Source organism: Ursus americanus, chromosome 21 (assembly GCF_024610735.1).
Source record: "Ursus americanus isolate L20-20 chromosome 21, mUrsAme1.1.p, whole genome shotgun sequence".
Taxonomy (NCBI): Eukaryota; Metazoa; Chordata; class Mammalia; order Carnivora; family Ursidae; genus Ursus; species Ursus americanus.
The window spans coordinates 55,025,861-55,049,461 of record NC_142147.1 but is presented as its reverse complement, the minus strand read 5'-3'; the positions used below and the strand labels follow the sequence as shown (position 1 = coordinate 55,049,461).

Below are 23,601 nucleotides of genomic sequence, written 5' to 3'. Positions count from 1 at the left end.
CTCTCTTTGGCTACTTTCAATTAGGTTTTTGCTCCTTGAACCAGGAGTCTTGACTGATACACATGCTTCCACTTCCTTCTGCGCACCCAGGCAGTGTTCACCTGTGGCCTGACCAGTACTGCCTCTCCCCCTGGGGCGTCCAGTTTGTCAGTGTGACCTCCACTGTGACCCCCTGTTCCTCCTCTTTATGGCCCCCCCATACCCTTCCAACTTGTCCCCTCACTCCCTCCCTCATCACACTCCTCCCCTTGTCTTCTCCCTCCTCCATTTATTCAGGACAGCACCCACCCACACCTGTGGTCTGTGGATACTGGCACCCCAACCCTGGGGCAAAACACACATAAGCCCTACTTTGATCCCAGACTCTGGATCCCTTGTCGGCCTTTGCGGGACACTCCTCTGTGCTCTAACCACACTGCCAGCCTAGTGCCAAGGCTTTCCTTAGGTCTCCCAGGCCACAAACATGAGCAGTAAAGTCTTCCAGCTCTTGAAGGCTCCCCTGGACTCTCCTTGAGTCTCCCAGAACCTGTCTGAGCACTAGCCATTCCTCCCACACACACCAGCCCCTCCCGCCCCTCCCCCAGCTTCTCAACTCAACTCCCGTGGGCTCTAGTCCTTTCCACAAAAGGACCCACTCCCTTCTCTCTAGGACTGAACCCAGGCCCTAGCTCCTCCCCCAGGACACACTCACTCGCCCTCCTTAAGCATCACCTCTTTGCCCCTGCTGCAGGACCTCCAGGATCTGGCGGAGGTCCCGTGTGGTGGCCCCATTCCTTTCTGAACAGGTCACAAGTGACCACCCAGCGAAGTGCCAGGCTCATACGTGATTTTAACGTCAGCTATTCTAGTGATTGTCTAGTGAAATCGCATGGTGGCTTTACTTTGCGTTTCCTTGATGAGAAATGATGTTGAGCCCGTTCTCACTCGCTCACTGACCATTTGGCCATCTTCTTTTCTAAGTGCTTATTTAAATCCCCTCACCCGTTTAAAATAGGTTTATTACTGACTTGGGGAATGTGTTTTCTACGTGAGTCCTTTATCAGGTGTGTGGAGAATACATATTACTTCTCCTAGTCTGCCTGTTGCTTTTTTCTGTCTTCATGGTATCACCTGAGGAACAGAACTTTGTACTTTTGATAAAGTCCAACGTATAAACTTTTTATTTCACGTTTAGCGTCTTCTGTGTACTAAGAAACATCATCCACCCAAGGCTGTGACAGTAATCTCCTGTATTTCTTCTACAAGTTTGACCGTCTTTCCTAACTTCTTTGCACCCATAGGGGGTGTTCCCGTAGGAACTCACTAAGAGCAGCACTACCGGTAATGATGGTAAGAACAACAACAACTAATATTTATTGAGCTTACACAATGTTCCAGAGAGTTTACAGGTACCACACTCAGTCACCACAACAGCAGCATTAGGCAGGTGTGACTGTCCCCATTTCACACACAATGCACAGGGGTAACAGGTCATTTTCCCAGTGTGTCACAGGAGTCAAGAGGGCGATGGTGATGGTCACAGGGAGGGTGTGTACCACGGTGGGAGGCTTTCCCGCATATGTTACATTAGCAGAGTTATTCCCTAGAACAAATCTGATGTGAGACGGAGCTTGAATGGTAGCGGGAGGCTTCTATCCACTCATTAAACCAATTCAGCAAAACAGAAAAAACAAGAAACAAGTCTACACTGTGTTGTGATCACTAAGAAAAAGTGATTTCTCTATTCCTCGAGCATGACTATTCTGAGATGCTATAAGCAGGAGAGTGACCAGTGAAGGCTTTCTTATGTATCATGGATTCTCCTTGTGCTGTGGAAGGAATGCATGTTGTATAGAAGCTTCTGCACCTTCTTTTTGTTCAAGAGGTTTTTCAGCAGTGTGAACTCTCTGATGTTCTCTAAGATGGTTTACGTGGTTACATGCCTTCCCACATTCCTTACACTCAAAGGATTTCTCACCAGTGTGAACTTTCTGATGCTGTGTAAGCTGATGGCCATGACTAAAGGCCTTCCCACACTCTTTACATTCATAGGGTTTCTCCCCTGTATGGATCCTCTCATGTTTAACAAGGCTTGACCCATAGATGAAGGCCTTCCCACACTCCTTACACTTGTAAGGCGTTTCCCCCGTGTGGATCCTCTCATGCTGGGTGAGGTGGTAGCCACAATTAAAGGCCTTCCCACACTCTGTGCACTTATATGGCTTCTCACCAGTATGAATTCTCTCGTGTTTAACAAGGCTCGAACCCCAGCGAAAGGCCTTCCCACACTCCTTACATTCGTGAGGTTTCTCACCAGTGTGGATTTTCTGATGCTGAGTGAGATAATTGACTCGCGTAAAGGCCTTCCCACATTCCTGGCATTCATAGGGCTTCTCACCAGTATGAATTCTCTTATGCTGAACGAGGCTTGAGCCACAGATAAAGGCTTTCCCGCAGTCCTTACATTCATAGGGTTTCTCACCACTATGAATTCTCTTGTGCTGAATCAGTTTATACACGCGGCTAAAGGTCTTGCCACAGTCTTTGCATTCATAGTCTTTCTCCCCAGTGTGAAATCTCTGATGCTGAGTGAGCTCGTCACCACGTCTAAAGGCTTTCCCGCAGTCCTTACATTCATAGGGTTTCTCACCCGTATGGATTCTCTTATGAATGACGAGGCTTGAACCCCATCTAAAGGCCTTCCCGCAGTCCTTACATTCATAGGGTTTCTCACCAGTGTGGATTTTCTGATGCTGAGTGAGTTGATTACCCCAACGAAAGGCCTTTTTACATTCCTTACATTCGTAGGGTTTCTCCCCTGTGTGAATTTTCTGATGCTGAGTGAGCTGGTAGCCACGACTAAAGGCCTTCCCACATTCCTTACATTCATAGGAATTCTCCCTAGTATGCAGTCTTTGATGTGGTCTAACAGAGGTATTTTCTCTACAAGTGGGCGTTTTCTCACAGTTGACTACCATTTGATTGAAACAGCCCTCTTGAGGGCCCTGCGGTCCTTCAAACTCACCTTCACACATCCAGTCCAGGCCAAGGGATTTACTTTTTCCATTTGAGTTCCATTTGGACAAATTTATTTCATAAATGCCCTTTTCTGTAGGTAAACTCTTGGTCCCATATGGTGACTCTAAATCTGGAAAAAAAGTAACATTTTATTTCCTGTTAAGGAAAATGAAAACACAAACAAATCTAACCACAAACGAACAACTTCTCTGACAGAAATAAACCTTCTCTAGGAGAAAGGACATGAATCACTAGGGCTCTCCTTAAGCGTACAGTCCACACCTGGCACCACAATAATGAGGAAACACTGGGGACGCTCCTGCTAAAGTCAGACAAGGAAAAGGAACTGCCTGTTAGTTCTTCTATTTCCTGTCAGCTGACACAAGTAAGCAAAAAGCAATCGGAGGAGCAGATCTCAAAAATAAAAATGGAGAAGAGCACGATTTGCAGATGATGTGACGACATACCTGGAAAACCCAGGAAAATCAAATATAGAACTCGTGTGTAGAGCAAGAATATACAGCTGGTCACCTGGGTATAAAATTAATACTCTGAAATGAATATATCTGTCAGTCATATAGTGAAGAGTGATTCTGAACAAAAAGACCCACCATCAAAGGCAATAAAAGGGACAACGTGTAGGATTAACTGTAACAAACACGGTAAACGCCTGTGAGGGAATGTTGAGGGTCCGACCATCAATGAGGACGCTAACTCCAACACGAGGCAAAACCCAGAAATGCTTAAATTCAGGAGTTCATGCTGATGGTACAAAGTGTCAAACGATCAGCTGTGGAGCATGCTAGCCAACCAGGCCTTTATTATAAGAACGAGTCATTTTTCCTTTAAAAACAACGCTTTTATCCACTGTGAACAGTGTCACTACATAACCAACGAGCAGATGGAGTGCAGTTTCTCTGTAAAGAATTAGTAGAGCAAACGGCGCAGTGATGGAAGACTGCCACAGTGAACGCCCGCTGAACCGTGGATCTCAGCACCGAGTGTGCGTCTGAACAGCACAAGACGTCTTGTGATGTTAGAACGGAACAGCAGCCAGGAAGAAGTATTAGCAAAAATTAGATAAAAGGAAAAAAGCACTTGAAGCTAGGATACCAACCAACTTGCAGGAGCTACAAAGGGCACGGGATCATGTTGTCTACACCCCTGCTATTCACGGTGTGGTCCACGGACCAGCAGCATCAGCAGCACGTGAAGCAGGAGCAAAACAGAAGCAAACCGGCGGGAGGGGAATGGGGCGAAGATCGGGTTCACGGTGGTTACTTCTTCCCCAGAGGCTGTCCGTGGCCTTCATAGGGAGCTTTCCAAATACCCCAGGGGCGCACCTGCTCCTGTCTGGCCCGGCTGCTTACTGCAGTGATGGCTTGTCCCAGCCAGACTGGCTGTCACTCTCCTCTGCACCTGTCTCCCTCAGCCATCACGGTTCTTTCCCGCGTTCCCCAAAGCAGCAAGTCTCATCTGGCTTAGAAATGAAAGGGCCTGCTTTCAAAAAAAGAAATGCCACATGGTGTAGAATTTAAGAAAAAAATTATATGCTCAAATTCTTTGGAGGAGCACCTGGCTGGCTCAGATGGTTAAGCATCTGCCTTCGGCTCAGGTCGTGATCTCCGGGTCTTGGGATGGAGCCCCACGTCAGGCTCCCTGCTCAGCAAGAAGTCTGCTTCTCCCTCTGCCTGCTGCTCCCCCTGCCCCCGCTCGTGTGCTCTGTCTCTCTCTCAAATGAATAAATAAAATCTTAAAAAAATAACCCCTTTGATGGAGACTTAGTCAAGTTTATGACAAGCTGGAAGTCAAAGTGATAAGACTTCAGAAAAGAGAAAGGATTAAATAACAGGCAACCAGACAGGAAAAGTCTTATTTTAAACTTCTGAGGGCCTTACCGTGGAGGCAAGTACAAGAGGGTAGATGGCAGTGTGGATTCTTGGTTCTGCCTCCCCTGTCTGATCAAGTCACTCCGTGCCTGAGTAAACTCACCTACCAATTAGACCTCGCCACCTGCCTACCTCATAAACTGATGGGACTGGGGTGAAGCGTATCTGCACACACACAGTGCTCCCAGCGACGCCTGGTATAGGCCGAGCACAACACCAGCCATTACTACTATGGCTGTTATTTCTCTAACAGACAAGACACAGCCCAAGACGTTTACCAGACGTTGTCATCCCACGCGTAGCTCAGAATTCAGGAATCCTAACGTCTACCCTCACTTCAGGTACAATGCACAGCTAATGTAAAATGCTTGCTTTGGTTTTACATGAATGCTGTCCATTCAGTCCACCTCCACATCAAGCACAAAGGCTGGTTTACTGGAAGAGATGGGGGCTCCCTGAGGCGGGTCCCCAGAGTGCCCCAGGCCATCAGCAGCGCTCTGGGCATGAACATACTAGCACAGTACGACGCTCAGCGCTCTGAAGATGGCCGTGAGATGAACAGCCCAGAACTGGAATTCACCCTTCGGTTACTAAGGAGGAGAGGTGACAACAGGAAGGGCCAGACAAAGGTGGGAAGAGGACGAGGCGACAAAGGGGCGTGATGCCCATTTCAGATGCGACAAGGCTCAAGACACTTCTTGAGAAGAGGAAGCAGAAATTGAACTCGTTTCTTGGAAGTCAGTCCTGACACTGCCAGTGGAGGGAGCTGGCATTCCAGGCAGCAGCAACTCACCCAGGGAGACCAGGTTACTGTAGTTCTCCAACATCACGTCCCAGTACAGGTCCCTCTGCGTGGAGTCCAGGCATGCCCACTCCTCCTGAGAGAAGTCGATGGCTACGTCTGAGAACGTCACCAAACCCTGAAAACACAAACCCACACGTCCCTGAGGACACGAAGGACGGCACAGAAGGGGCTCCACTCTGGGTTGGGCTGGACCCAGCAGCAGACCACAGGCCTGTGTCGTGTGTAGGGCGCGGTGGGGACTGTGACTGAGCAGAGCCCCTCATGTTCCTGAAGAGCCCGCTGCTGCAGAGAAACCCACACCCTTGCAACGCTTCGTCATCCCAAGCCGTCAGGACGCACGAAACACTCCTGCTCACGAGCACGGGGCCCACTGCGGGCCTGCCTCGTAACAACTCGGCAGGTGTGGATGCCTGTGGCATCCTTTCCACCTTCAAGGGAAGGAAAATGCCCAGGGTTTTGTTTCTGCCGTGTGAAGTGAGATGTTTTACTTCTGAAACTAGAGTTTACGTCTCTGAATGTTCTCAGCCTCAAGGGCATCATTTTGCCAAGGGCTTACGCAGTCTTCCTATCTAAGTACCAGAGCATTTTCTTATTCCACCGCAGGGATGGACTGGACTTAACTCTCAGAGTTGTACACTTTGGTACAACCAAACATCTAAGGTTTTCCCCAATTCCAGGGGTATGTGATCACCTGGGCCTCCTATACTGGGTGACCCTCTTACCCATGACTACCCACCACCCCTGGCTTTTCTCTGCTCCTGGTTTAGGTAGTGGTGTCAGATGACATGGATACACGCCGAGGTCTAGACGGTGTGCTCAACAGCACGCACCCCTCATATCCCCTGATAACACCGCAGCCTCTTAGTGCTCAGGCCCCAAGCACAGCCCTAGCCAATCCCAAAAGCCTCATGGAGCTCCAGCTCTCACCACTGACACAGAGACCGACCAACGTGAACATTCCCTCCTCCCCGCCTGGAAAAAACGTCCATGGAGAACAGCAGGGAGTTTTCGTTTTTGCAGGTGGTCAAACGGGACCACCTTCTTCAACTCCTAAACCACACACGTGACTCAAGTGTTTCTCTCAAGGGCCTCTCCTCCCCTACTGCTCCAGCATGACTCTTGACAAGGTGAGCACAGAGGAGACACTGAGCCCCCAGCTCAGTGGGGATGTGGGCATCAGCCACACAGGTGGGCACAGGGCCGTATGGCATTATTGTTTGCTGGAACAGGAAGAACCGGGCCGTGGGTAATTACATGGGCCTCGGTTGGGCAGGAGTCTTCAGGATAATTCACAGAAATAGCCATAGGACCTAAATATCACATTTCAAGAAGGAAAGAGAAATACTTACGTGCGCCATAGTTTTAGAATCAAGAACTGATCAGTCCTCTTGGGGTTTCTTTTACCAAAGACACAAAATCCAGAGAAGCCACAGATATACGAGAAAAAAAGAGGCATTAAAATAAGTGCACCTTGGTCCCAGAATGACTTAATACAAGCTTCTTGCTCCGTCTTTGCTTCCAAACCCCCCCACCCCGGCTGTTTCCTCCCACAGCACGCACACATCAACGTGCCACATCCAGAGAGGATGAAGAGGAATCTAGACAAAAGGCGAAAAAGCTCTCCCTGAAACCCTACGAAACCCAGCTGTGCACAGAGAAGAATTTTTATTTGTTTTTAACTTGAAGTCAGACTGACTTTCACCTGTCGTTTCTCAGTCTAACTTGAAATTGTTTTTAAAGTAGGTTCACCCCTCACACGGGGTTGAACTCACGACCCTAAGACTGAGTTGCATTCTCCACCAAACGAGCCAGCCAGGCACAATGTTACGTGAGTGTCAGGCATACAACACAGCGATTCCCCAAGTCTGTACGCCACGCTGTGCGCACCATGTGTGGCTGCCATCTGTCACCACGTGACGCTATCACAGAGCCACGGACTGTGTTCCCTATGCTGTGCCTTTCCTCCCCGTCACTCACTCCACCACTGGAAGCCTGGGCCTCCCTCCCCTCTGGCAACTATGTCTGTCTGTTCTCTCGATTTATGGGTTTGTTTCTGTTTTTGTTTGTTCATATGCTTTATTATTTAGGTTCCACATATAAGTGAAGTCATACGGTTTTTTCTTTCTCTTTTCATTTGGCATAATACTCTCTAGATACATCCATCTTGTTGCAAATGGTAAGATCTCATTCTTTTTTTGTCATGTGCCCCCAACTTCTAAGAAGTAATCTACGTTATACCTGATAGGAATGTCTTTGTTTTGGGTGCAGATGGCCATCCCCAACCAGTCTTAGGGCGGGAACTGGCTACACCAAGAAGACCAACCAGGTGATTCAGGGTGTGTACTTTGGGTCATGGAATATCAACTGGCCAGGGGACTGAGATTGACATGCAGACAGTGAGTCAGTCATGTCTGGATGATCGATCATTCAATCAATCAACTGTGCCCACGCACTGAAGCTCCAGTGCAAACTCTGGGCCTCGAAGCTCAGGTGAGCTTCCCTGGTTGGCAGTACTCTATGCATATTGTCCTACCTCGATGCCAACAGAGCATCCAGTCCTAGCTCCAGGGGGAGGGGACACTGGAAGCTCATGGTGGGGACACTCCTGGACTTTAGCTTAAGTGCTTGTTTCCCTGGCTGGTGTCAATCTGCATCTTCTCCCTGGAATTAACTGGAACTCTGAGTAGAACGGCTCTCAGTGAGTTCTAGGGATCCTTCGAGTCCTGAGGGTGGTTTCAGGAAAGTCCTGAACATGGATTTCAGTGTCAGAACTGAGGGTGATCTTGTGTGGATACTGTGCCCCCAATCCTCTCAGTCTGGCTAACTCTGGGCAGGGGCGCTGTGATCCCGAACCTGAGAGGGGGTGTGTTTAGGGTGCTTGGTCTGACTCTGAGCAACACCCCACTCCCTCCAGCCGCACCATCCAGGGTGGAGGGGCTGCACCATCCATTCTGGAACCTCTCCTGGCCTCTAGGCAGGGTGAGGTCGGTCAAGATGTGGCAGGTGGACAGGGTGGAGAGGGGAAGCCCCAGGCAACATTCAGCACCCCGTGCCCAGAAGAGCTCACTGCAGAAATACATGCAGAAGATTGGTGTGAAAGAGTAAAGGACCATGAAATGCTAAGTTGGAAGACATCCTCACAAGACACGAATGACACTTCAGATACACTGTCAGCAGAGAAATCAGGCTACCAATATACTTGTGAAATTCTACATACGAACATGTGTGCATATGTATATATATACACTGGACGCGAATATATAGAGTACATATAGCTGTATCTAGACAGATCGAGAGAAGAGACACACAGACAGAAACAAACCAGAACACCAATAGAGAGATATAAAATAGAAATAGAGAAACAGAAAGAAAAAGCCTGGAAGTTATAGATCCCTTGTGCAGAAAGACAGTAACGAGCAGGTTTGAAACTGCATGCAGGACTGGCCCTTGGCTGGACTTCCAGAGGGTTCCGCTGTTCCCTGACAAGGCTCACTGCTCTTCAACTGTTTGTATAAACGATGTGGTTTACATTGCTAAGCCCTTGCTTTCCTCTGAGTCTGGAATGTTGGTATGTGCAGAGAGAGGGTGCCTCGGTGACTGACCCCCTAAAAACCCTGGCCTCTTGACCCAGATGAGCTTCCCTGGTGGACAAGGCTTTGCACGTGTTGCTGTAACTTGCGGCTGGAGGAATCAAGCATGTCCTCTGTGGCTGCACTGGGAGAACGCTCTGGGAAGCATGCGCCTGGTTTCCTCCCAATGTTGTCTGTCCCATGTGCCTGTCCCTCTGCTGATGGTGCTGTGTATCCTTTCATTGTAATAAGTCCTGGCCCTGAACAGGACCACCTGTTGAATCCTGTGCGTTGACCTAGTGAATCACGGAACCTGGTGGTGGTCCTGGTGACTCTGAACTGGGTGTGTAACAAGAGCCAGGCATTTGCCTGACATATACATGTTTGTGCGTTTCTTTTCAATTCATAAATGATAGACTCTCAGAGCTTCTCTTCAGTTTCCTTGTGAGATATCTTTGCATCATTTTACGCACAACTTTTGCTTCCTTTCGCTTCCTACTACCTAAACCAACTCTTTGATGTCTACCCATACCCACATATGCCGGGGCACCGACTGGAAACATGACTAAGATTCCAAGGGACGTCCTGTACATACTGACGGCTGTCTTGGTGGGGGGTGAACTTGACTTCTGAGCTTGTCCTTCCAGCCATGCGTCCTATGGAATGCTAGGCCACCGGACCCTGTTCCCTTCACTTTGCGTCAGTGTCATTAGAGAAAACATGTAAGGTATAAAACTTAGAAAACAAATTCCACTGTATTCCACACAGAGCCCACGTGTTCAGAATTATCTGGTCATGACCTGACAACAGTGGCCACAGCGAGAATGATGTCCCCTTCCCAGCACCTCTCAGCGCACAATCACCTAGAAGTCTCCACAGGCCTTGACCGCAGGCTGCCCTGGGCTTCCGTTGTTTCCCTTTCTGGCTGGCTCATAAGCAATGTGCAGGTAACAATGTCCTCTTAGTCATCTGTCGTTCCAAGTACTCCTATCATATTGTAGGCACTTAACAAAAGTAAGGTTTTGATGCAACTTCTACTTTTTGGAACTTATCCCAAGGAAATAGGTACAGGAGTGCACAATATATATCAGAATGTTCAAGGGGTATGTTCCAAAATATCTTTTGAGATAAGTGTAGATTCACATGTAGTCGTAAGAAATAATACAGCGGGATCCCATGCCCTTTGCCCAGTGGACCCCAATGGTAATACATCACAAACCTGCAGTACAATAGAACCACCAGGACATTGATACTCAGGTAATCCAGCAATTTTATTCAGATTTTCCAGAGAATCATTTTAAAAAATGAAAAAAAAGGGTAGGAGTATCTCACAGTAGAGGACAGATTAAATAAATTATGGTCTGCTATAATGGCATCTAATATATTTACTAATAATGATATTTATACTATTTCTCTGAGAAAGAAATTTAGGATGAATTCCTAAGTGAAGAACGTAGGTTTAATAATGTATGCATTATCTGGGGGGAGAGCACTTGGTGAAAGTAAGAATAAGGCCCTGTGGTCTGACTTTCAGGATGTAAATCTGAGCTCTGACCATTACTAACCTCACACTGTTCCCCATGGTTAAGACTGGGGTAGAAGTAGTACCTGCCAGGTAAGACTGCATCGAATTTTTAGAAAGATAATCTACATAAAACTCAACATTAAGTTACTTAATACAAGTTAGCAGTTATGACTGAAAATCAGTAACGTTACACAACCCCTAACCTGATTTTATAGAAAAAACTCAAGCCTGAATTTTCCTTTCTTCTTATGCTAAAACATGCTTCTCATACCTGCTATCTATATAAACCACGGTAACTAAAAACTTTCAGAGCCTCTTAAAAATGAAATTCCTTTAAATTGACATTAGCAAAAGGAAAAAAAAAAGCCTAAGGCGTATATGGAGAAAATGTTCCCTCTCTACTAGTAGAGAGGGACAGACATGATCTGCACGGAAAATCCAGCTCAGAGAATGTAAACTGAGGGGCGCCTTGGTGCTTTAGTCAGTTAAGCGTCCGACCCTTGGTTTCGACTCAGGTCTTGATCTCAGCGTTGTGAGAGCGAGCCCCCCATCAGGATCCATGCTGGGCGTGGCGTCTACTTGAGACTCTCTCTCTCTCTTCCTCTCCCTCTGCTCCTCCCCTGCTCGCACTCTCTGTCTTAATAAAATGAAGTAAACGTAAACTGAGAAGATGCCAAATTGAGAACATTAGCCAGTGGCCGGATCTTGTATTCCATGTGATATGGAAGATTTCTGTGAACATTTTAATTTTTTTAAAAAGCAATGTCTCTACCCAATATGAGGTTTGAACCCATGACGCTGAGATTGAGAGTCACATGCGCCACTGACTGACCCATCCAGGTACCTCTGTTTATGTGAACGTTTTAAACTACTGTCATCTTACATTTTTCTCATGTATCTGCCCATAGAAATGTTATGGTACAGTTCATATTTGTAATAAGTCAGTGACTCCTGTCATGTTCTGTGAAAGAAAAATTCACATCTGAGAAAATCAAATTCTGAAAGCCTGTCTTTACTGATCATTTGTTCATGGGATTAGTTTCAAATGATGTCTTTCTAATCCTTCAAGGTGCAAATGTGTGAGAGGTTTTTTAAAGCCAGTCGGGGGTCACTGGAACGCCTCTCCTCCACACGCACACAGGTATCACGTCACCCACAGCTGAATTGGATTCCTCTATAAACTAAGATCTGGAGAGTGTTTGGCTCAATTACGTATCAGTAAGCAGGATCCAGTGCTCTAGAGACAAACCACACACATATGCATGGGGTGGGGGGGAAAGGCTGGAAACATACATACCAAAATATCAACAGCAATTACCTCTGGGTGGTACAGCTATGGGTAATTTCGAGTTTCTTCTTTACGAGCTCCTTAGGAAACTGAACCTTTTGCTGCAGGCCTGTATTAATTCCATGATAAGAAATATGATTTAAGATAGTCCCAAATTTAAAACAAATCAACAAAGCAAAAGTCCACAGTTATGGGGGAGTGAGTATACTGTGGTCATCAGGGGAACTGTGGACGGATAGGCCTGTGGCAGGCAGGACAACTGTCTCCCAAACATGTCCGCGTCCTAACCCTGGAGCCTGTGAATATGTTACATTACATGGCAAAGGGGAGTGAGGCTGCAGGTGGACTTGGGGTCGCTGGTCACCTGACCTCAATACAGGAAGGTATCCTGAAGCATGCCAGGTGGGCCCAATGTAATGGCAGGGGTCCTTCCAAGCAAATGAGGGGGTGAGAAGAGAGAAAGATGTGACCACCAAGGCAGGGTCAGAGTGACTAGGCTCTAGTAACAGCGCTTCTGAAACATGTAGCTGTCATTTGGGGAGACCTGGTCTTTGAAACAGGAGTGACTTCACAGTAGAGAAAACGGACAAACCACCTCAGCGAGAGGACCAAGTTCACACTCAGCAATCATAAATCATGCTGACAGTTTGTGTTTTTGCCATGACATGATGAAAGCAGTGATCTTCCACCCCCAACACCGTATGCCCAGTCCAATCACGAGAAAAGCATCAGGTTCCAAGAGAGGAGCATCCTACCAAATACCTGTACCTCTTAAAACCTTCAAGGTCATCAGAAACAAGGGAAGTCTGAGAAACTGTCACAGCCAAGAGGAGCTTAAGGACACATGACAATGAAATGTAACGTGATCTCCGGGATGGCATCCTGGAACACATGAAGAACGTCATGTAAAAACTAAGGATATCTGAATAAAGCACGGACTTCAGTTAACGATAACGTATCAAAACTGGCTCACCAACTGTAAATAATATCCCACACTAATGTAAGCTGTTAACAACAGGGGACAGCAGGTACAGGGTACCTGGGAATTCTCCATACTAACCTTGCAATTTTTTCCCTGCCAATCTAAAACCATTCTAAAAATTAACAAGATCAATTAAAGAAGAAGAATATGGAACCGTATGTGGCCCACAAAACATGAACTATTCAAATACATGACCTTTTAGAGAAAAAGTCTGCCAAACCCTGCTCTAGTTTCAGAACTCACACTCAACATCAAACCATGTTGCTTCTCACAGTTCATATGAAGATGCAACTGAAACAGACTGAAGCTGTCAGACCTCCAACAAGATGTGGATAATACAACAAATTTCTATGTACTGATCACTGAAAAAAAAAAAAGAAAAACTCCCTGCACTGATGACAAAGACCTTTGCGCAAACCCCACTTTTATTTATTTTCTTATTAAAATAATGGCTCAATTCCTTTGAATTTCATTTTAGTAATTTTAAATTTTAAGTAGGCTCCTTGGCGAAAGTGGGGCTGGAACTCACGACCCCGGATAAAGAGCTGCACGCTCTAGTGCTCCTTCAGCACATTTGGTAAGAGTTGCACACTACCGACTGGGCCAGCCAGGCGCCCCTCAAACCCCACCTTTAAAGCATCACCAAGCTGGTAACTTTGTCATTTACTGGCCGAAACAATCAAACCTTCTCTGTTCTCACTGTGCTCTGAAAGTCAGGCCTCTGCGAAAGACCGAGGATCCCATCTTAAAACAAGTATCCTCCTGACCAAATCCCAGGTTCAAATAAAGCACAACACGAACCTCCCCACCGTTCTTCGGTAATGCGTTCTGCGCATACACCTGCAAGGCCCCATCACACCTCTCCGGAAAGAATGAGTCACTGCTGGGAAGAACATTTCTGACCAGGGAAAGCAAATATCCTGAAGTCCTATAAACACAAGACATTTACTCAACAAAAAGGTAACTCATCTGAACCTTGACTTTAAGATGTGTAACAAGTCGTCTTCCTCCTCAGGATGCTTGTTCCGGAGGACGCCTGGCCTGGGGGAAAGAGGAGGAGACACTAGGGCCTTTCTGGAGCACAAGCTGGATCAGAAAGCACCCTCCAGGCCCACACAGCCCAACTAAAACCAATCGGAGACAAGGGGGAACCTGGGGACTAGGCCGCAGTAAGCGGGGTTCTGAAATACGCAGCAGCCCCCTGCCCGCATCCCCCCTTTCCGTCCTGCCTCTCAGGGAGTCTGGAAAGAGAGCGCTTCTCGTCCTCAGGACTGATCCTACGCCCTTTCTACTGGTCACTTTCTCTGCGGGGTTCGGGCTCTGCCCTCCCTCCGGGGCCACTGCCCCTGCGTGGGCCTGCGAGGCCGGAGAAAGCAGCCGCGACCCCAGAGCTGCAGGCTAGACGGTCCTCCCCAACCCACGGTCCCCCCACCGGGTCCCGCGGCCACCCCCGCGGCGGCGCAGGGGCCCCTCCCACCGCCGCGCAGTCGCTGCGAGCCGCGCCGCCCCACCCCACCCCCACACACTCCCCGAAGTGCGTCACAGCCCCGGAGCCGGAGTCTCTCCCCTCCCCGGGGTCCCCGGGCCCCGATACCCCTGCGCACCCCCCGTACTTCTCTCCGGGGCTGCGGGCCCGGGCTCAAAGTCCAGCCTCCTCTCCCGGGGCGCCCTCCTAGCCGCCCTTCCCGCCGCAGCGCGCGTGCCTTCCCCGCCAGGAGGCCAACCACTCACCGCTCGGGGCCCACGACCCACAGGGCGTCGGGAGGGGGCGCAAGGCTTGAGATCAACTCGGGAGCGCGTCGGCGGAACGCTGAGCCCAGACAATCCTCGGCGCAGTAAGCTTCTTCCAGCAGGCACCTCGCTGCGCTCCGACTCTGGGGAGGAGGCGGTACACGGGCCCTCTGGGAAATGTAGTCCAACAGCCCGGCAATACACGGAGCTGGACGCGCGGTGGTCCACTTCCCCGGCATGCAACCCTACGCGGCCCCCCCCCCAAGGAGCTGTGTCTCACAGACTTCTGGGAAATGTAGTTCAGAACAAAGAATTGCGTAGGGACGGGAGGCCGGCCCTGCTCCCAACATGCATTTCGGCCGCTTACGTAAGGGTGGCTAGTCATCTGTGTGATGTTACTCGTTGCTAAATGATTGATATGGGAGTGATTGAGACTTGTCCCTCAGATCATTATTTGAATTATTAAAAAAAAAACCCCAACAACCCCGTTTTTCTAATTCTGTCATTCCTTCTACAACCATTAACTGGGATATTTCTATAAAGTAAGGCTTTCCCTTCTATAGGCGGACTATGTGGTTCCACTCTAGTATTGATCCCTTGTAAAGGCAGCGTATTTGTCTCTTTAATTGATGCTTTCTAGAGTAATCAGTCTTTTAAAAAGCTACCTTGAATGATGATAAGTTATTTCTGGCTTTTCCTTGTAGGCACTATTTATTTATTTATTTATTTATTTATTTATTTATTTATTTATTTATACAGATTTTATTTATTTGAGAGAGAGCGTGCACCAGTCGGGGGTGGGGCAGAGGGAGAAGGAGAAGCAGGCTCTCCAACTAGCAGGGAGCAGGGAGCCCCACCTGGAGGTCGGTGTGGGGCTTGGTGGGGGGCTCAATCTCAGCACCCTGGGATCATGACCTGAGCTAAAGGCAGAAGCTTAACCGACTGAGCTACCCAGGCGCGCTCTTGTAGATTTACTTTATTCTTTCTCTATCCCAGATGCAGAATTAGCCACTTCTTCAAAAAGCCTTGATGCCTGTTACTTGGAAATGACAGTAGAGAACAAAAACTCTGTACTCTTGGGTGGACACTGCTTTTATGTATTTCCAGTGAACAGAAGTAGGAAAATAATTCTTACATTCCTATTCAAATATTTTCGAATCAAATTTAACCTTATAGCATTGTTCCCTCAATCTGTTAAATCCCAACTGATGTAGGAAAGACATTAGGGTTCAAAGCTGAAGCCTAAGAAAGAATTCTTGAGACCTCTTTGTGCGATAAAGTGGTTTTAGTAAAGCATGGGGACAGGACCCATGGGCAGAAAGAGCTGCACTGGGATCATGAGGAGTGGCCCATTATGTACTTTAAAGTTGGGAGGGGGTTAGGGTTAGCGTGGGTCTCTAAGGACTTTTGGAAGCAAGGCTTCCAGGACCTTGAGGGGGCTAGCTGTTGTTGGGAAAATGTCATTTATTACTGTCTAATAAAATCTGAGTCATGAGACTGTCCGGGTATATATTGGTGGATCATATGCTTGGGGGATGATTGCCAACATGTATCTTGGGAGGTAGAGATAAAAGAAGTTTCCAAAGGAATTTCTATATGTTAAATTAGACTCACAGGATCCTGGGGGTTGGGCTAAGATTGCCTTTTGCCCTTAGCAAAGTATTAACATCGAGGCAGCAGAATTCCTCGAGGAATGTCACTCTGCCTGTTTCAAGGACTTGTCAATGGGCTGTAGACAGTAAGGAAATTTAATATTTTTTCTTCTACCCTTGTTTCCCACATCATCAACTTTATAACTAATTATTTCCTGTTACCTACAATATAAAGGAAATACTTTCAAAATAACAATGTCAATAGTAGTATCTGTGCTGTAACTAAAGAAAATCTGAAATGTTCTCTGTAATTCCTTTTGTCTTTAGAATGGGTAAAGCCAACGGGGCACCTGGGTGTCTCAGTTGGTGAAGCATCTGACTTAGACTTGGGTCATGATCTCAGGGTCCTGGGATTGACTTCCATATCGGGCTCTGTGCTCAGCAGGGAGTCTGTTTGTCTCTCTGCCCCTCCCCCTGCTCGTGCTCTCCTTGTCTCTCTCAAATAAATTAAGTAAAAGACTTTATTTATTTGAGAGAGTGACTGAGAGAGAGAGAGAGTGTGCGTGTACAAGTGGGGGGAGGAGCAGAGGGGAGAAGCAGACTCCCTGTTGAGCAGGGAGCCAGTCACGGGGCTTGATCCCGGGACTCTAGGATCATGACTGGAGCCCAAGGCAGACGCTTAACTGAATGAGCCACCCACATGCTCCTAAAACCTTAAACAACAACAACAACAACAACAACAATAAAAACAAAAAGAATGGGTAAAGTCAAGATAGTGTACTGTTTCTTCATCAGTAGTGAACTATTTAAAAATTATGTTGGAATGACAGAGTACTTATTTGGAGAAAGATCAAATTCATTCACTATCTCAAATTATATATCAGAATAAAGTACAAATGGATCAGAGATGCAAACGTAAAAAAAAAAAAAAAAGCCCTCAAAAAGTTAAAAATAGAACTACCCTACAACCCAGCAATTGCACTACTAGGTATTGATCCAAAGGATACAAAAACAGTGATTCAAAGGGCACATGCACCCCAATGTTTATAGCAGCAATGTTCGCAACAGCCAAAATATGGAAAGAGCCCAGATGTCCATTGACAGATGAATGGATAAAGAAGATGTGGTGTATATACACAATGGAATATTACTCAGCCATCAAAAAGAATGAAATCTTGCCATTTGCAATGATGTGGATGGAACTAGAGGGTATTATGCTAAGTGAAATAAGTCAGTCAGATAAAGACAAATACCATATGGTTTTACTTATATATGGAATTTAAGAAACAAAACAGATGAACGTAGGGTAAGGGAAGGAAACTCCAGGAAACCATAGTGATAACTCTAAGAACCATAACTCTAGGAAACAAACAGGATTGCTGGAGGGGAGGTGTATGGGGGGATGGGGTAACTGGGTGATGGGCATTAAGGAGGGCACCATTGAGCACTGGGTGTTATATGCAACTGATGAATGACTAAATTCTACCCCTGAAACCAATACTACACTATATGTTAACTAAATTGAATTTAAATAAAAAAATTAAAAAAAAATAAGTCATAAACATGATAAAAATGTGTCCATAATATGGAAATAAGGAGATCATTCCTAACTACAATTCAAAATCCAGAAGCTGTAAGAGATACGTCATAAAGTGTTGAAAGCAAAGGACAAAGAAAAAAATCCTGAAGCAGTGAGAGAAAAGACTCAATACGGTGAGGGTAACCACAGCAGGGCTAATGCCTGGCACTTCATCAGCAGCAGTACACAAATGAAGGCAACGGAATAAAATAGTCAAAGTGCTGAAAGAATAAAAAAAAGTCAAACAGGAATGCTATATCCAGCAGAACTACCATTAAAAAATTAGGGCAAAATGAGCACACTTCCATGTGTATAATAGGCAAAGAACTTTTACAACTTATGAAGAAACCAACCCAATTAAAAAAGAAATGGGAAAAAGACTTGAATAGACATGTCACCAAAGATATATGAATGGCTCATAAGCAAATGAGAACACGCTCACCATCACCAGGCATTAGGAAAAGGCGAATCAAAACTATAACGCGGTCACACCCCTACAATGGCTACAATACGGAAGAGCGGAAGCGTTGTTACAAAGCCCGTGGAGAAACTGGAGGCCGAATGTACTTCTGCTCAGAATATAAAATCGTAAAGCACCTTCTATTTTTAAAAACATCTGTATTTTTAAGGGAAACGTATTATTTTCTAGAGTGTGTTGCAAATCCTGACTGAAAAAGAAAACAATCTGGGGGCATCTGGGTGGCTCAGTAGGTTAAGCATCCAACTCTAGATTTTGGCTCAGGTCATGGTCTCAAGGTCATGAGCATTGGGCTCCATGCTCAGCGGGGAGTCTGCTTGAGATTCTCTCTCTCCCTCTCCTACTGCCCCTCCCCTCTCTCTCTTAAATAAATAAAATCTTAAAAAAAAAAAAAAAGAAACAATCTGCATAACCGGTTTCAATATGCAGATTAAAAGGCACTGGAGGTCTCTGAATCTAATAAGGTCTGATTCATTTTGAGCCAGATATAGTTCCAATGTGATGTAAACTCTTTTAAGGAAGATAAATTAACTTGTTCACATTATAATATTAGGCTATTAAAAAAACAACAAAATGAGGGGTGCCTGTATGGCGCGGTCAGTTAAGGCTCCTCCTACTCTTTGCTTCCGCTCAGGTCATGATCTCAGGTTTCTGGGATAGAGGGAAGTGTGCTTCCCCTCTCTCTCCCTCGGCCCCTCCCCCCCACGTGTTCCCCCCCCAATTAAATAAGTAAATCTTAAAAAAAAAAAACCTGAACAAAATGAAAAAAGAGTAAATTCTAACTTGAATCTCCTTTAAATGCATAATGTAAAGATATAAGTATGATTTTAGCCATTTAAATTTAGCCAGTTAGTACTTAATATTAGCCAAATTCACTTTATTCCATTAACGAAAAAAATATTCCATATTAAAACACTGATTAATGCAATACATCAAAATAACAGATTTAAACAAAATATATTTGAGCAGTGTAGCTCCTTCAGTAAGATATTTAATAATTTAATCATGCCAAATACGACATAAAAAATTATTTTTCAGTAAGAACGTTCCAGCAATTATGATCAGCAGTCAACACTGGGAGCATTTTCATGAAAGTGAGGCTGAGACTAGGGGCCCAGTCAGGGTTCTCCCCATTCACCACCACACAGGACGCCTGAGCTGGGACCCAGAGGAAACAGGTAAAGGTGGACACAAGACAAGGAAAGCAGGAGGCTAAAACTTACTACTCACAGATGACGTGATTACATACCTGAAACAGCAGAGATTCTATTTTGACTGTTAGAGTAATGAGAGAATTGAGAGTGTGGGGGAGGAAGACCTTCCTCTGCCCTGTGGTCCTTCTAGCTGGACTTGGAATCAAATTGACATGAGACAGATTAACAGGTGTCCGTACAGGGAATCCAAACCGACATGAAAGTCCAAAGACAACAAGGCACCAAGAAGCTAGGAAGAGGGGTAGGGGAGAAAACTCATTAGCAAGGTGAAAAGAGAAGTTTGGAAAAACAAGATTGTTCTGTTATGCAGATGAGGGGCCTCGGTTAATACTTGTCTTCCTGTTGCGGGCTCTCCTTTCCAATGTATATTGAGGCAGTTAAGGGGGAGGCAGAGTGCCTTTCCTGCACCTGCTGGGTTTTCATTACTTTTAGCTCAAAAGAACCTTTATGCCAAAGTGGCACATTTTGGAGCAGTCTGCCCTGGACCCCTACAAGAACAGAGAGCAAATCCTTAACATAGTGACATCAGTCTTTCTTCTTTACTAGTAATTAAAAAATAACGCAAACAAAAATGAAACAGCTTGCATTCCCATCAGCAGATATACTGTGACCCCTTCTTATGAGGCATTTCTAGATTTGTGTGAAGAAGCCATAAAACTTTATGAGGGACATAACAAATATATGATTAAAGACTGAAAAACCTATCACTATTGATATTTAACACATAACTTTAGGCAAGAAAAAAGGCTGTTGGATATTAGGTGGTCTGGTTAAACTAGTTTTTGACTGTTAATATAAAAGATCATCACTAACCTTACTATTATAAATTGAATCGTGCTCTTTCCCAAAGAAGATATTAAGTCCTAACCCCTCGTACCTCAATGTGATCTTACTGGAAGTGGGGTCATCGCTGATATAATTAGTGAAGATAAGATTATCCTGGGGTAGAGCAAGCCTCTAATTCAATATGACAGGTGTCCCTTTATAGAGACATGCATCTTGTGAAGATGAAGGGTTGGAGCGATGCCTCACATGCCAGGGAAAGTCAAACACTGCTCACAAAGGCCAGAAGCTAGAAGAGCCAAGAGGAAGGATTCTCCCCTACAGGTTTCAGAGGAAACAGGGCCCTGCAGACACATTCCACACTCAGGACTAGGAATCAGTACATCTGTTTTTGTTCTGAACGTTTCTGTTGTTTTATGCCACCCTATTTGTGGTATTTTGTGAAAGCAGCACTAGGACTCCAATATGCTTAGCAAATACACAATGAAATAGTGTAAAATTATTTACTAGATACTCAAGAATATTTTCAATATATAATTATTATAAAACCCTTGAGACCTCATCTGAAACGATTTAAAGGAAAGACACTGGAAATTTAAAAAAAAATTAACAAATTTGGAACCAAATTTAAATGAAATTTGAGGATACAGGGATGGAAAAACAAAACAAAACCAAACCCATGCCCCCTCCAGGGGGAAAACCCTTTCCAGTGGGGCACTGGGGCTGTACACACACAGCTGAGAGGAGTTCAGGAGCCTCCATTTTGACCTCAAACTTTCTGGTTGGGTTCTTCTTTCGAGCTCCACTCTCAGCTTACATGGAAGACCCTGAAGGCAAAACATCATGAGTGAAACTGAAACGAACTACCCCCTCAAGCAGTAAGGGCACCCCTGAGCCAGCAAGTCCTCACCCATGATTGACTCACAGACACCATTGCTTTGACTTCCATTGCCTACCTGCCCTACTCACCTACCCACCTTTGCCCTACATTTTCCTTAAATACCTGGGAGTATTTTCAGCACTTTGGAGACCATCTTTGAGAGACTACTCTGCTGTCTTCCCGCTGTCCTGAAGTAAATCCCTTTCTCCTTTCACCACCACCGGTTTCTCTGCCTTTGAATTTTGACAGCAGGCGTGGTGGAACCTGGTCTGTTTGGGACCCCAGTAGACGTGGATCCCAGCCCTTGGCTGTGATGTGGGAAACAGAGGCAGAAGAGAAATTATTAAATTCCCTTACTACCTACAGCCCACTGACAAGTCCTTGAAACAGGCAGAGTGACCTTCCTCTAGGGACTCAGATGCCTCAATGTTAATACTTTGCTGAGGGCAAAAGGCAATCCTAGCCCGACACCCAGGATCCTGTAAGTCTACTTAAACATATAAAAATTCCTTTGGAAACTTCCTTTATCTCTAAACCACCTGAGAGAGATGTTGGCAGTCGTCCCCCAAGCATATGACCAACTGATAGACATCTCATGACCAAGGTTTTAGTAGACAGTAAAATGACCCTTTCCCAACAATAGCTGGCCCCCTCAAGGTCCTTGCTTCCAAAATTCCTTAGAGGCTCAGGCTAACCCTAACCCCCTCTCAACTTGAAAGTAAATAATGGGCCACTCCTCACGATCTCGGGGCAGCTCTTTCTGCCCACAGGTCCTGTACCCATGCTTTAATAACACCACCTTTTTGCACAAAGACGTCTCAAGACTTCTCTGTTGGCCTTCAGACACTGAGGTCTTTCCTACGTCAGCTGCTCTTGCACAGCTGCACTTGAGCCACACCAGGACTAGCTCGGTTATGGGATGAGCCTGGCGACGGAACAAACACGACTTTTCACGGACAGGAGCCTGTCACCTTCCGCAGAGAGAGCAACAGTGAAAAGAAGCCCCGCGGAAGACCGGTGGCGATGCTGTGGGGGTGGTGCCTCAGGACAGGGTGAGGTCTGCAGAAGCCCAGGATCAGGGAGGAAACCCGGCAGGGGGCGGACACTCGGGGGGAGGGCCCGGCGGGAGGGGCGAGAATCCGTGCACCCAGGGGGGACGTCACACGAAACCAGGTGCGTGAGGACGGTCGGCCAAGGGTACCAAGCAGAAAAATTACGAGGCAGGTGGTGTCCCCACGCCAGACGCAGAGAGGGAGCACGGATGGCCTCCAGGCAATTTTAAACGGCAACGGACGCGGATGCCAGCTCTCCTATGGTCCTGGTGGCGGCGGAGCTCACCACCGGAAGACGCCAGGGGCTTTAGTACTCTAGCGACCCCTGCACCCACGCATGGACTTCTGCGCACTGAGGGGCAGCGGCGCTCAAGCCTGAACCGGAAAGACAAGTGTCCCTCCGCAGGGAGACTGCCACTTCTCCGGATCCGTTTCCGGGTCTGCCGGAAAGTGCGTAAGGGCCGTGCTGGGAGGGGGCGTGGGGCGGGGCCGCGTTGGGGGGCGGGGTCTGGGAGGGGCGGGGCGTTTCTGGATCTGCGGAACCTAACTTGGTCTTCGGGTTTGGATCCTTTGTGTTTCTCTGGTGTAATGCAGAGCAAGGTGCTTCCTGCCTGTTCTCCGTAAATGTTTCCAACAAATTAGTGTAAAAGCTTACGGTATGTGGACACTTACCCTGGAAGCTGAGATGTTTTCCTCCTACTAGGCTGGAAAGGGTTTGAGTCTGAGTCTGAAGCTGCCGTTGCTAGCGGGTGAAGACGAGAGGGGGCGCTGGGACCTCGGCGGGGATCCGTGTAGACCGTGGCTCCACCCGGGATAAGCTGCGGCCCGGACAAGGAGAATGGCTGATTCAGGTGATGAAGGACTGGAGCTGTCTGTCCAGGGGACACAAGCTGGAAGGGGACTTGCAAACTGTGCCCCTGCAGAATGTAACCCACTTGCACCAGAACACGGCTTCTGTTCTTCACCACCTGCAGGGCAGACAAGCAACCAGGGGGTTCAGGTCCTGCAGCTTTCAAGGGACAAGGATGGTTGGGTGGGTGGGTGGAGAGGACTCTGATAATTTAGCTCACCAATCTATTGCTTTGAAACATCAATTAGGGGCACCTGGGTGGCTCAGTGGGTTGAGTGTGGGTCTTGTGATTTCAGCTCAGGTCATGATCTCATGGGTCCTGGGATTGAGCCCCTTATAGGGCTCGGTGCTCAGCCGGGAGTCCGCTTGAGAGTTTCTCCCTCTGCC

At 46.8% G+C, this 23,601-nt stretch overlaps 1 protein-coding gene across 7 annotated transcripts; it reads right to left on the bottom strand.

The window, feature by feature from the left end:
• Window positions 1–1,324: 1,324 nt before the first annotated feature.
• Window positions 1,325–14,926, bottom strand: ZNF331 (zinc finger protein 331). Of its 7 annotated transcripts, none has more exons than XM_045789423.2 (6): window positions 14,787–14,926; window positions 12,842–14,096; window positions 12,083–12,182; window positions 7,041–7,088; window positions 5,680–5,806; window positions 1,325–3,127 (listed from the first exon to the last, which is right to left on the bottom strand). In XM_045789423.2, the coding sequence occupies exons 4-6, from the start codon at window positions 7,047–7,049 to the stop codon at window positions 1,791–1,793; spliced, it is 1,473 nt and encodes a 490-aa protein (XP_045645379.1). In that variant the 5' UTR covers window positions 7,050–7,088; window positions 12,083–12,182; window positions 12,842–14,096; window positions 14,787–14,926; the 3' UTR covers window positions 1,325–1,790. The 7 variants fall into 7 exon arrangements, with proteins under 7 accessions (XP_045645379.1, XP_045645377.1, XP_045645386.1 ...); XM_045789421.2 differs by having other exon boundaries at window positions 12,104–12,182; XM_045789430.2 differs by having other exon boundaries at window positions 14,031–14,096.
• Between the last annotated feature and the right edge of the window lie 8,675 nt (window positions 14,927–23,601).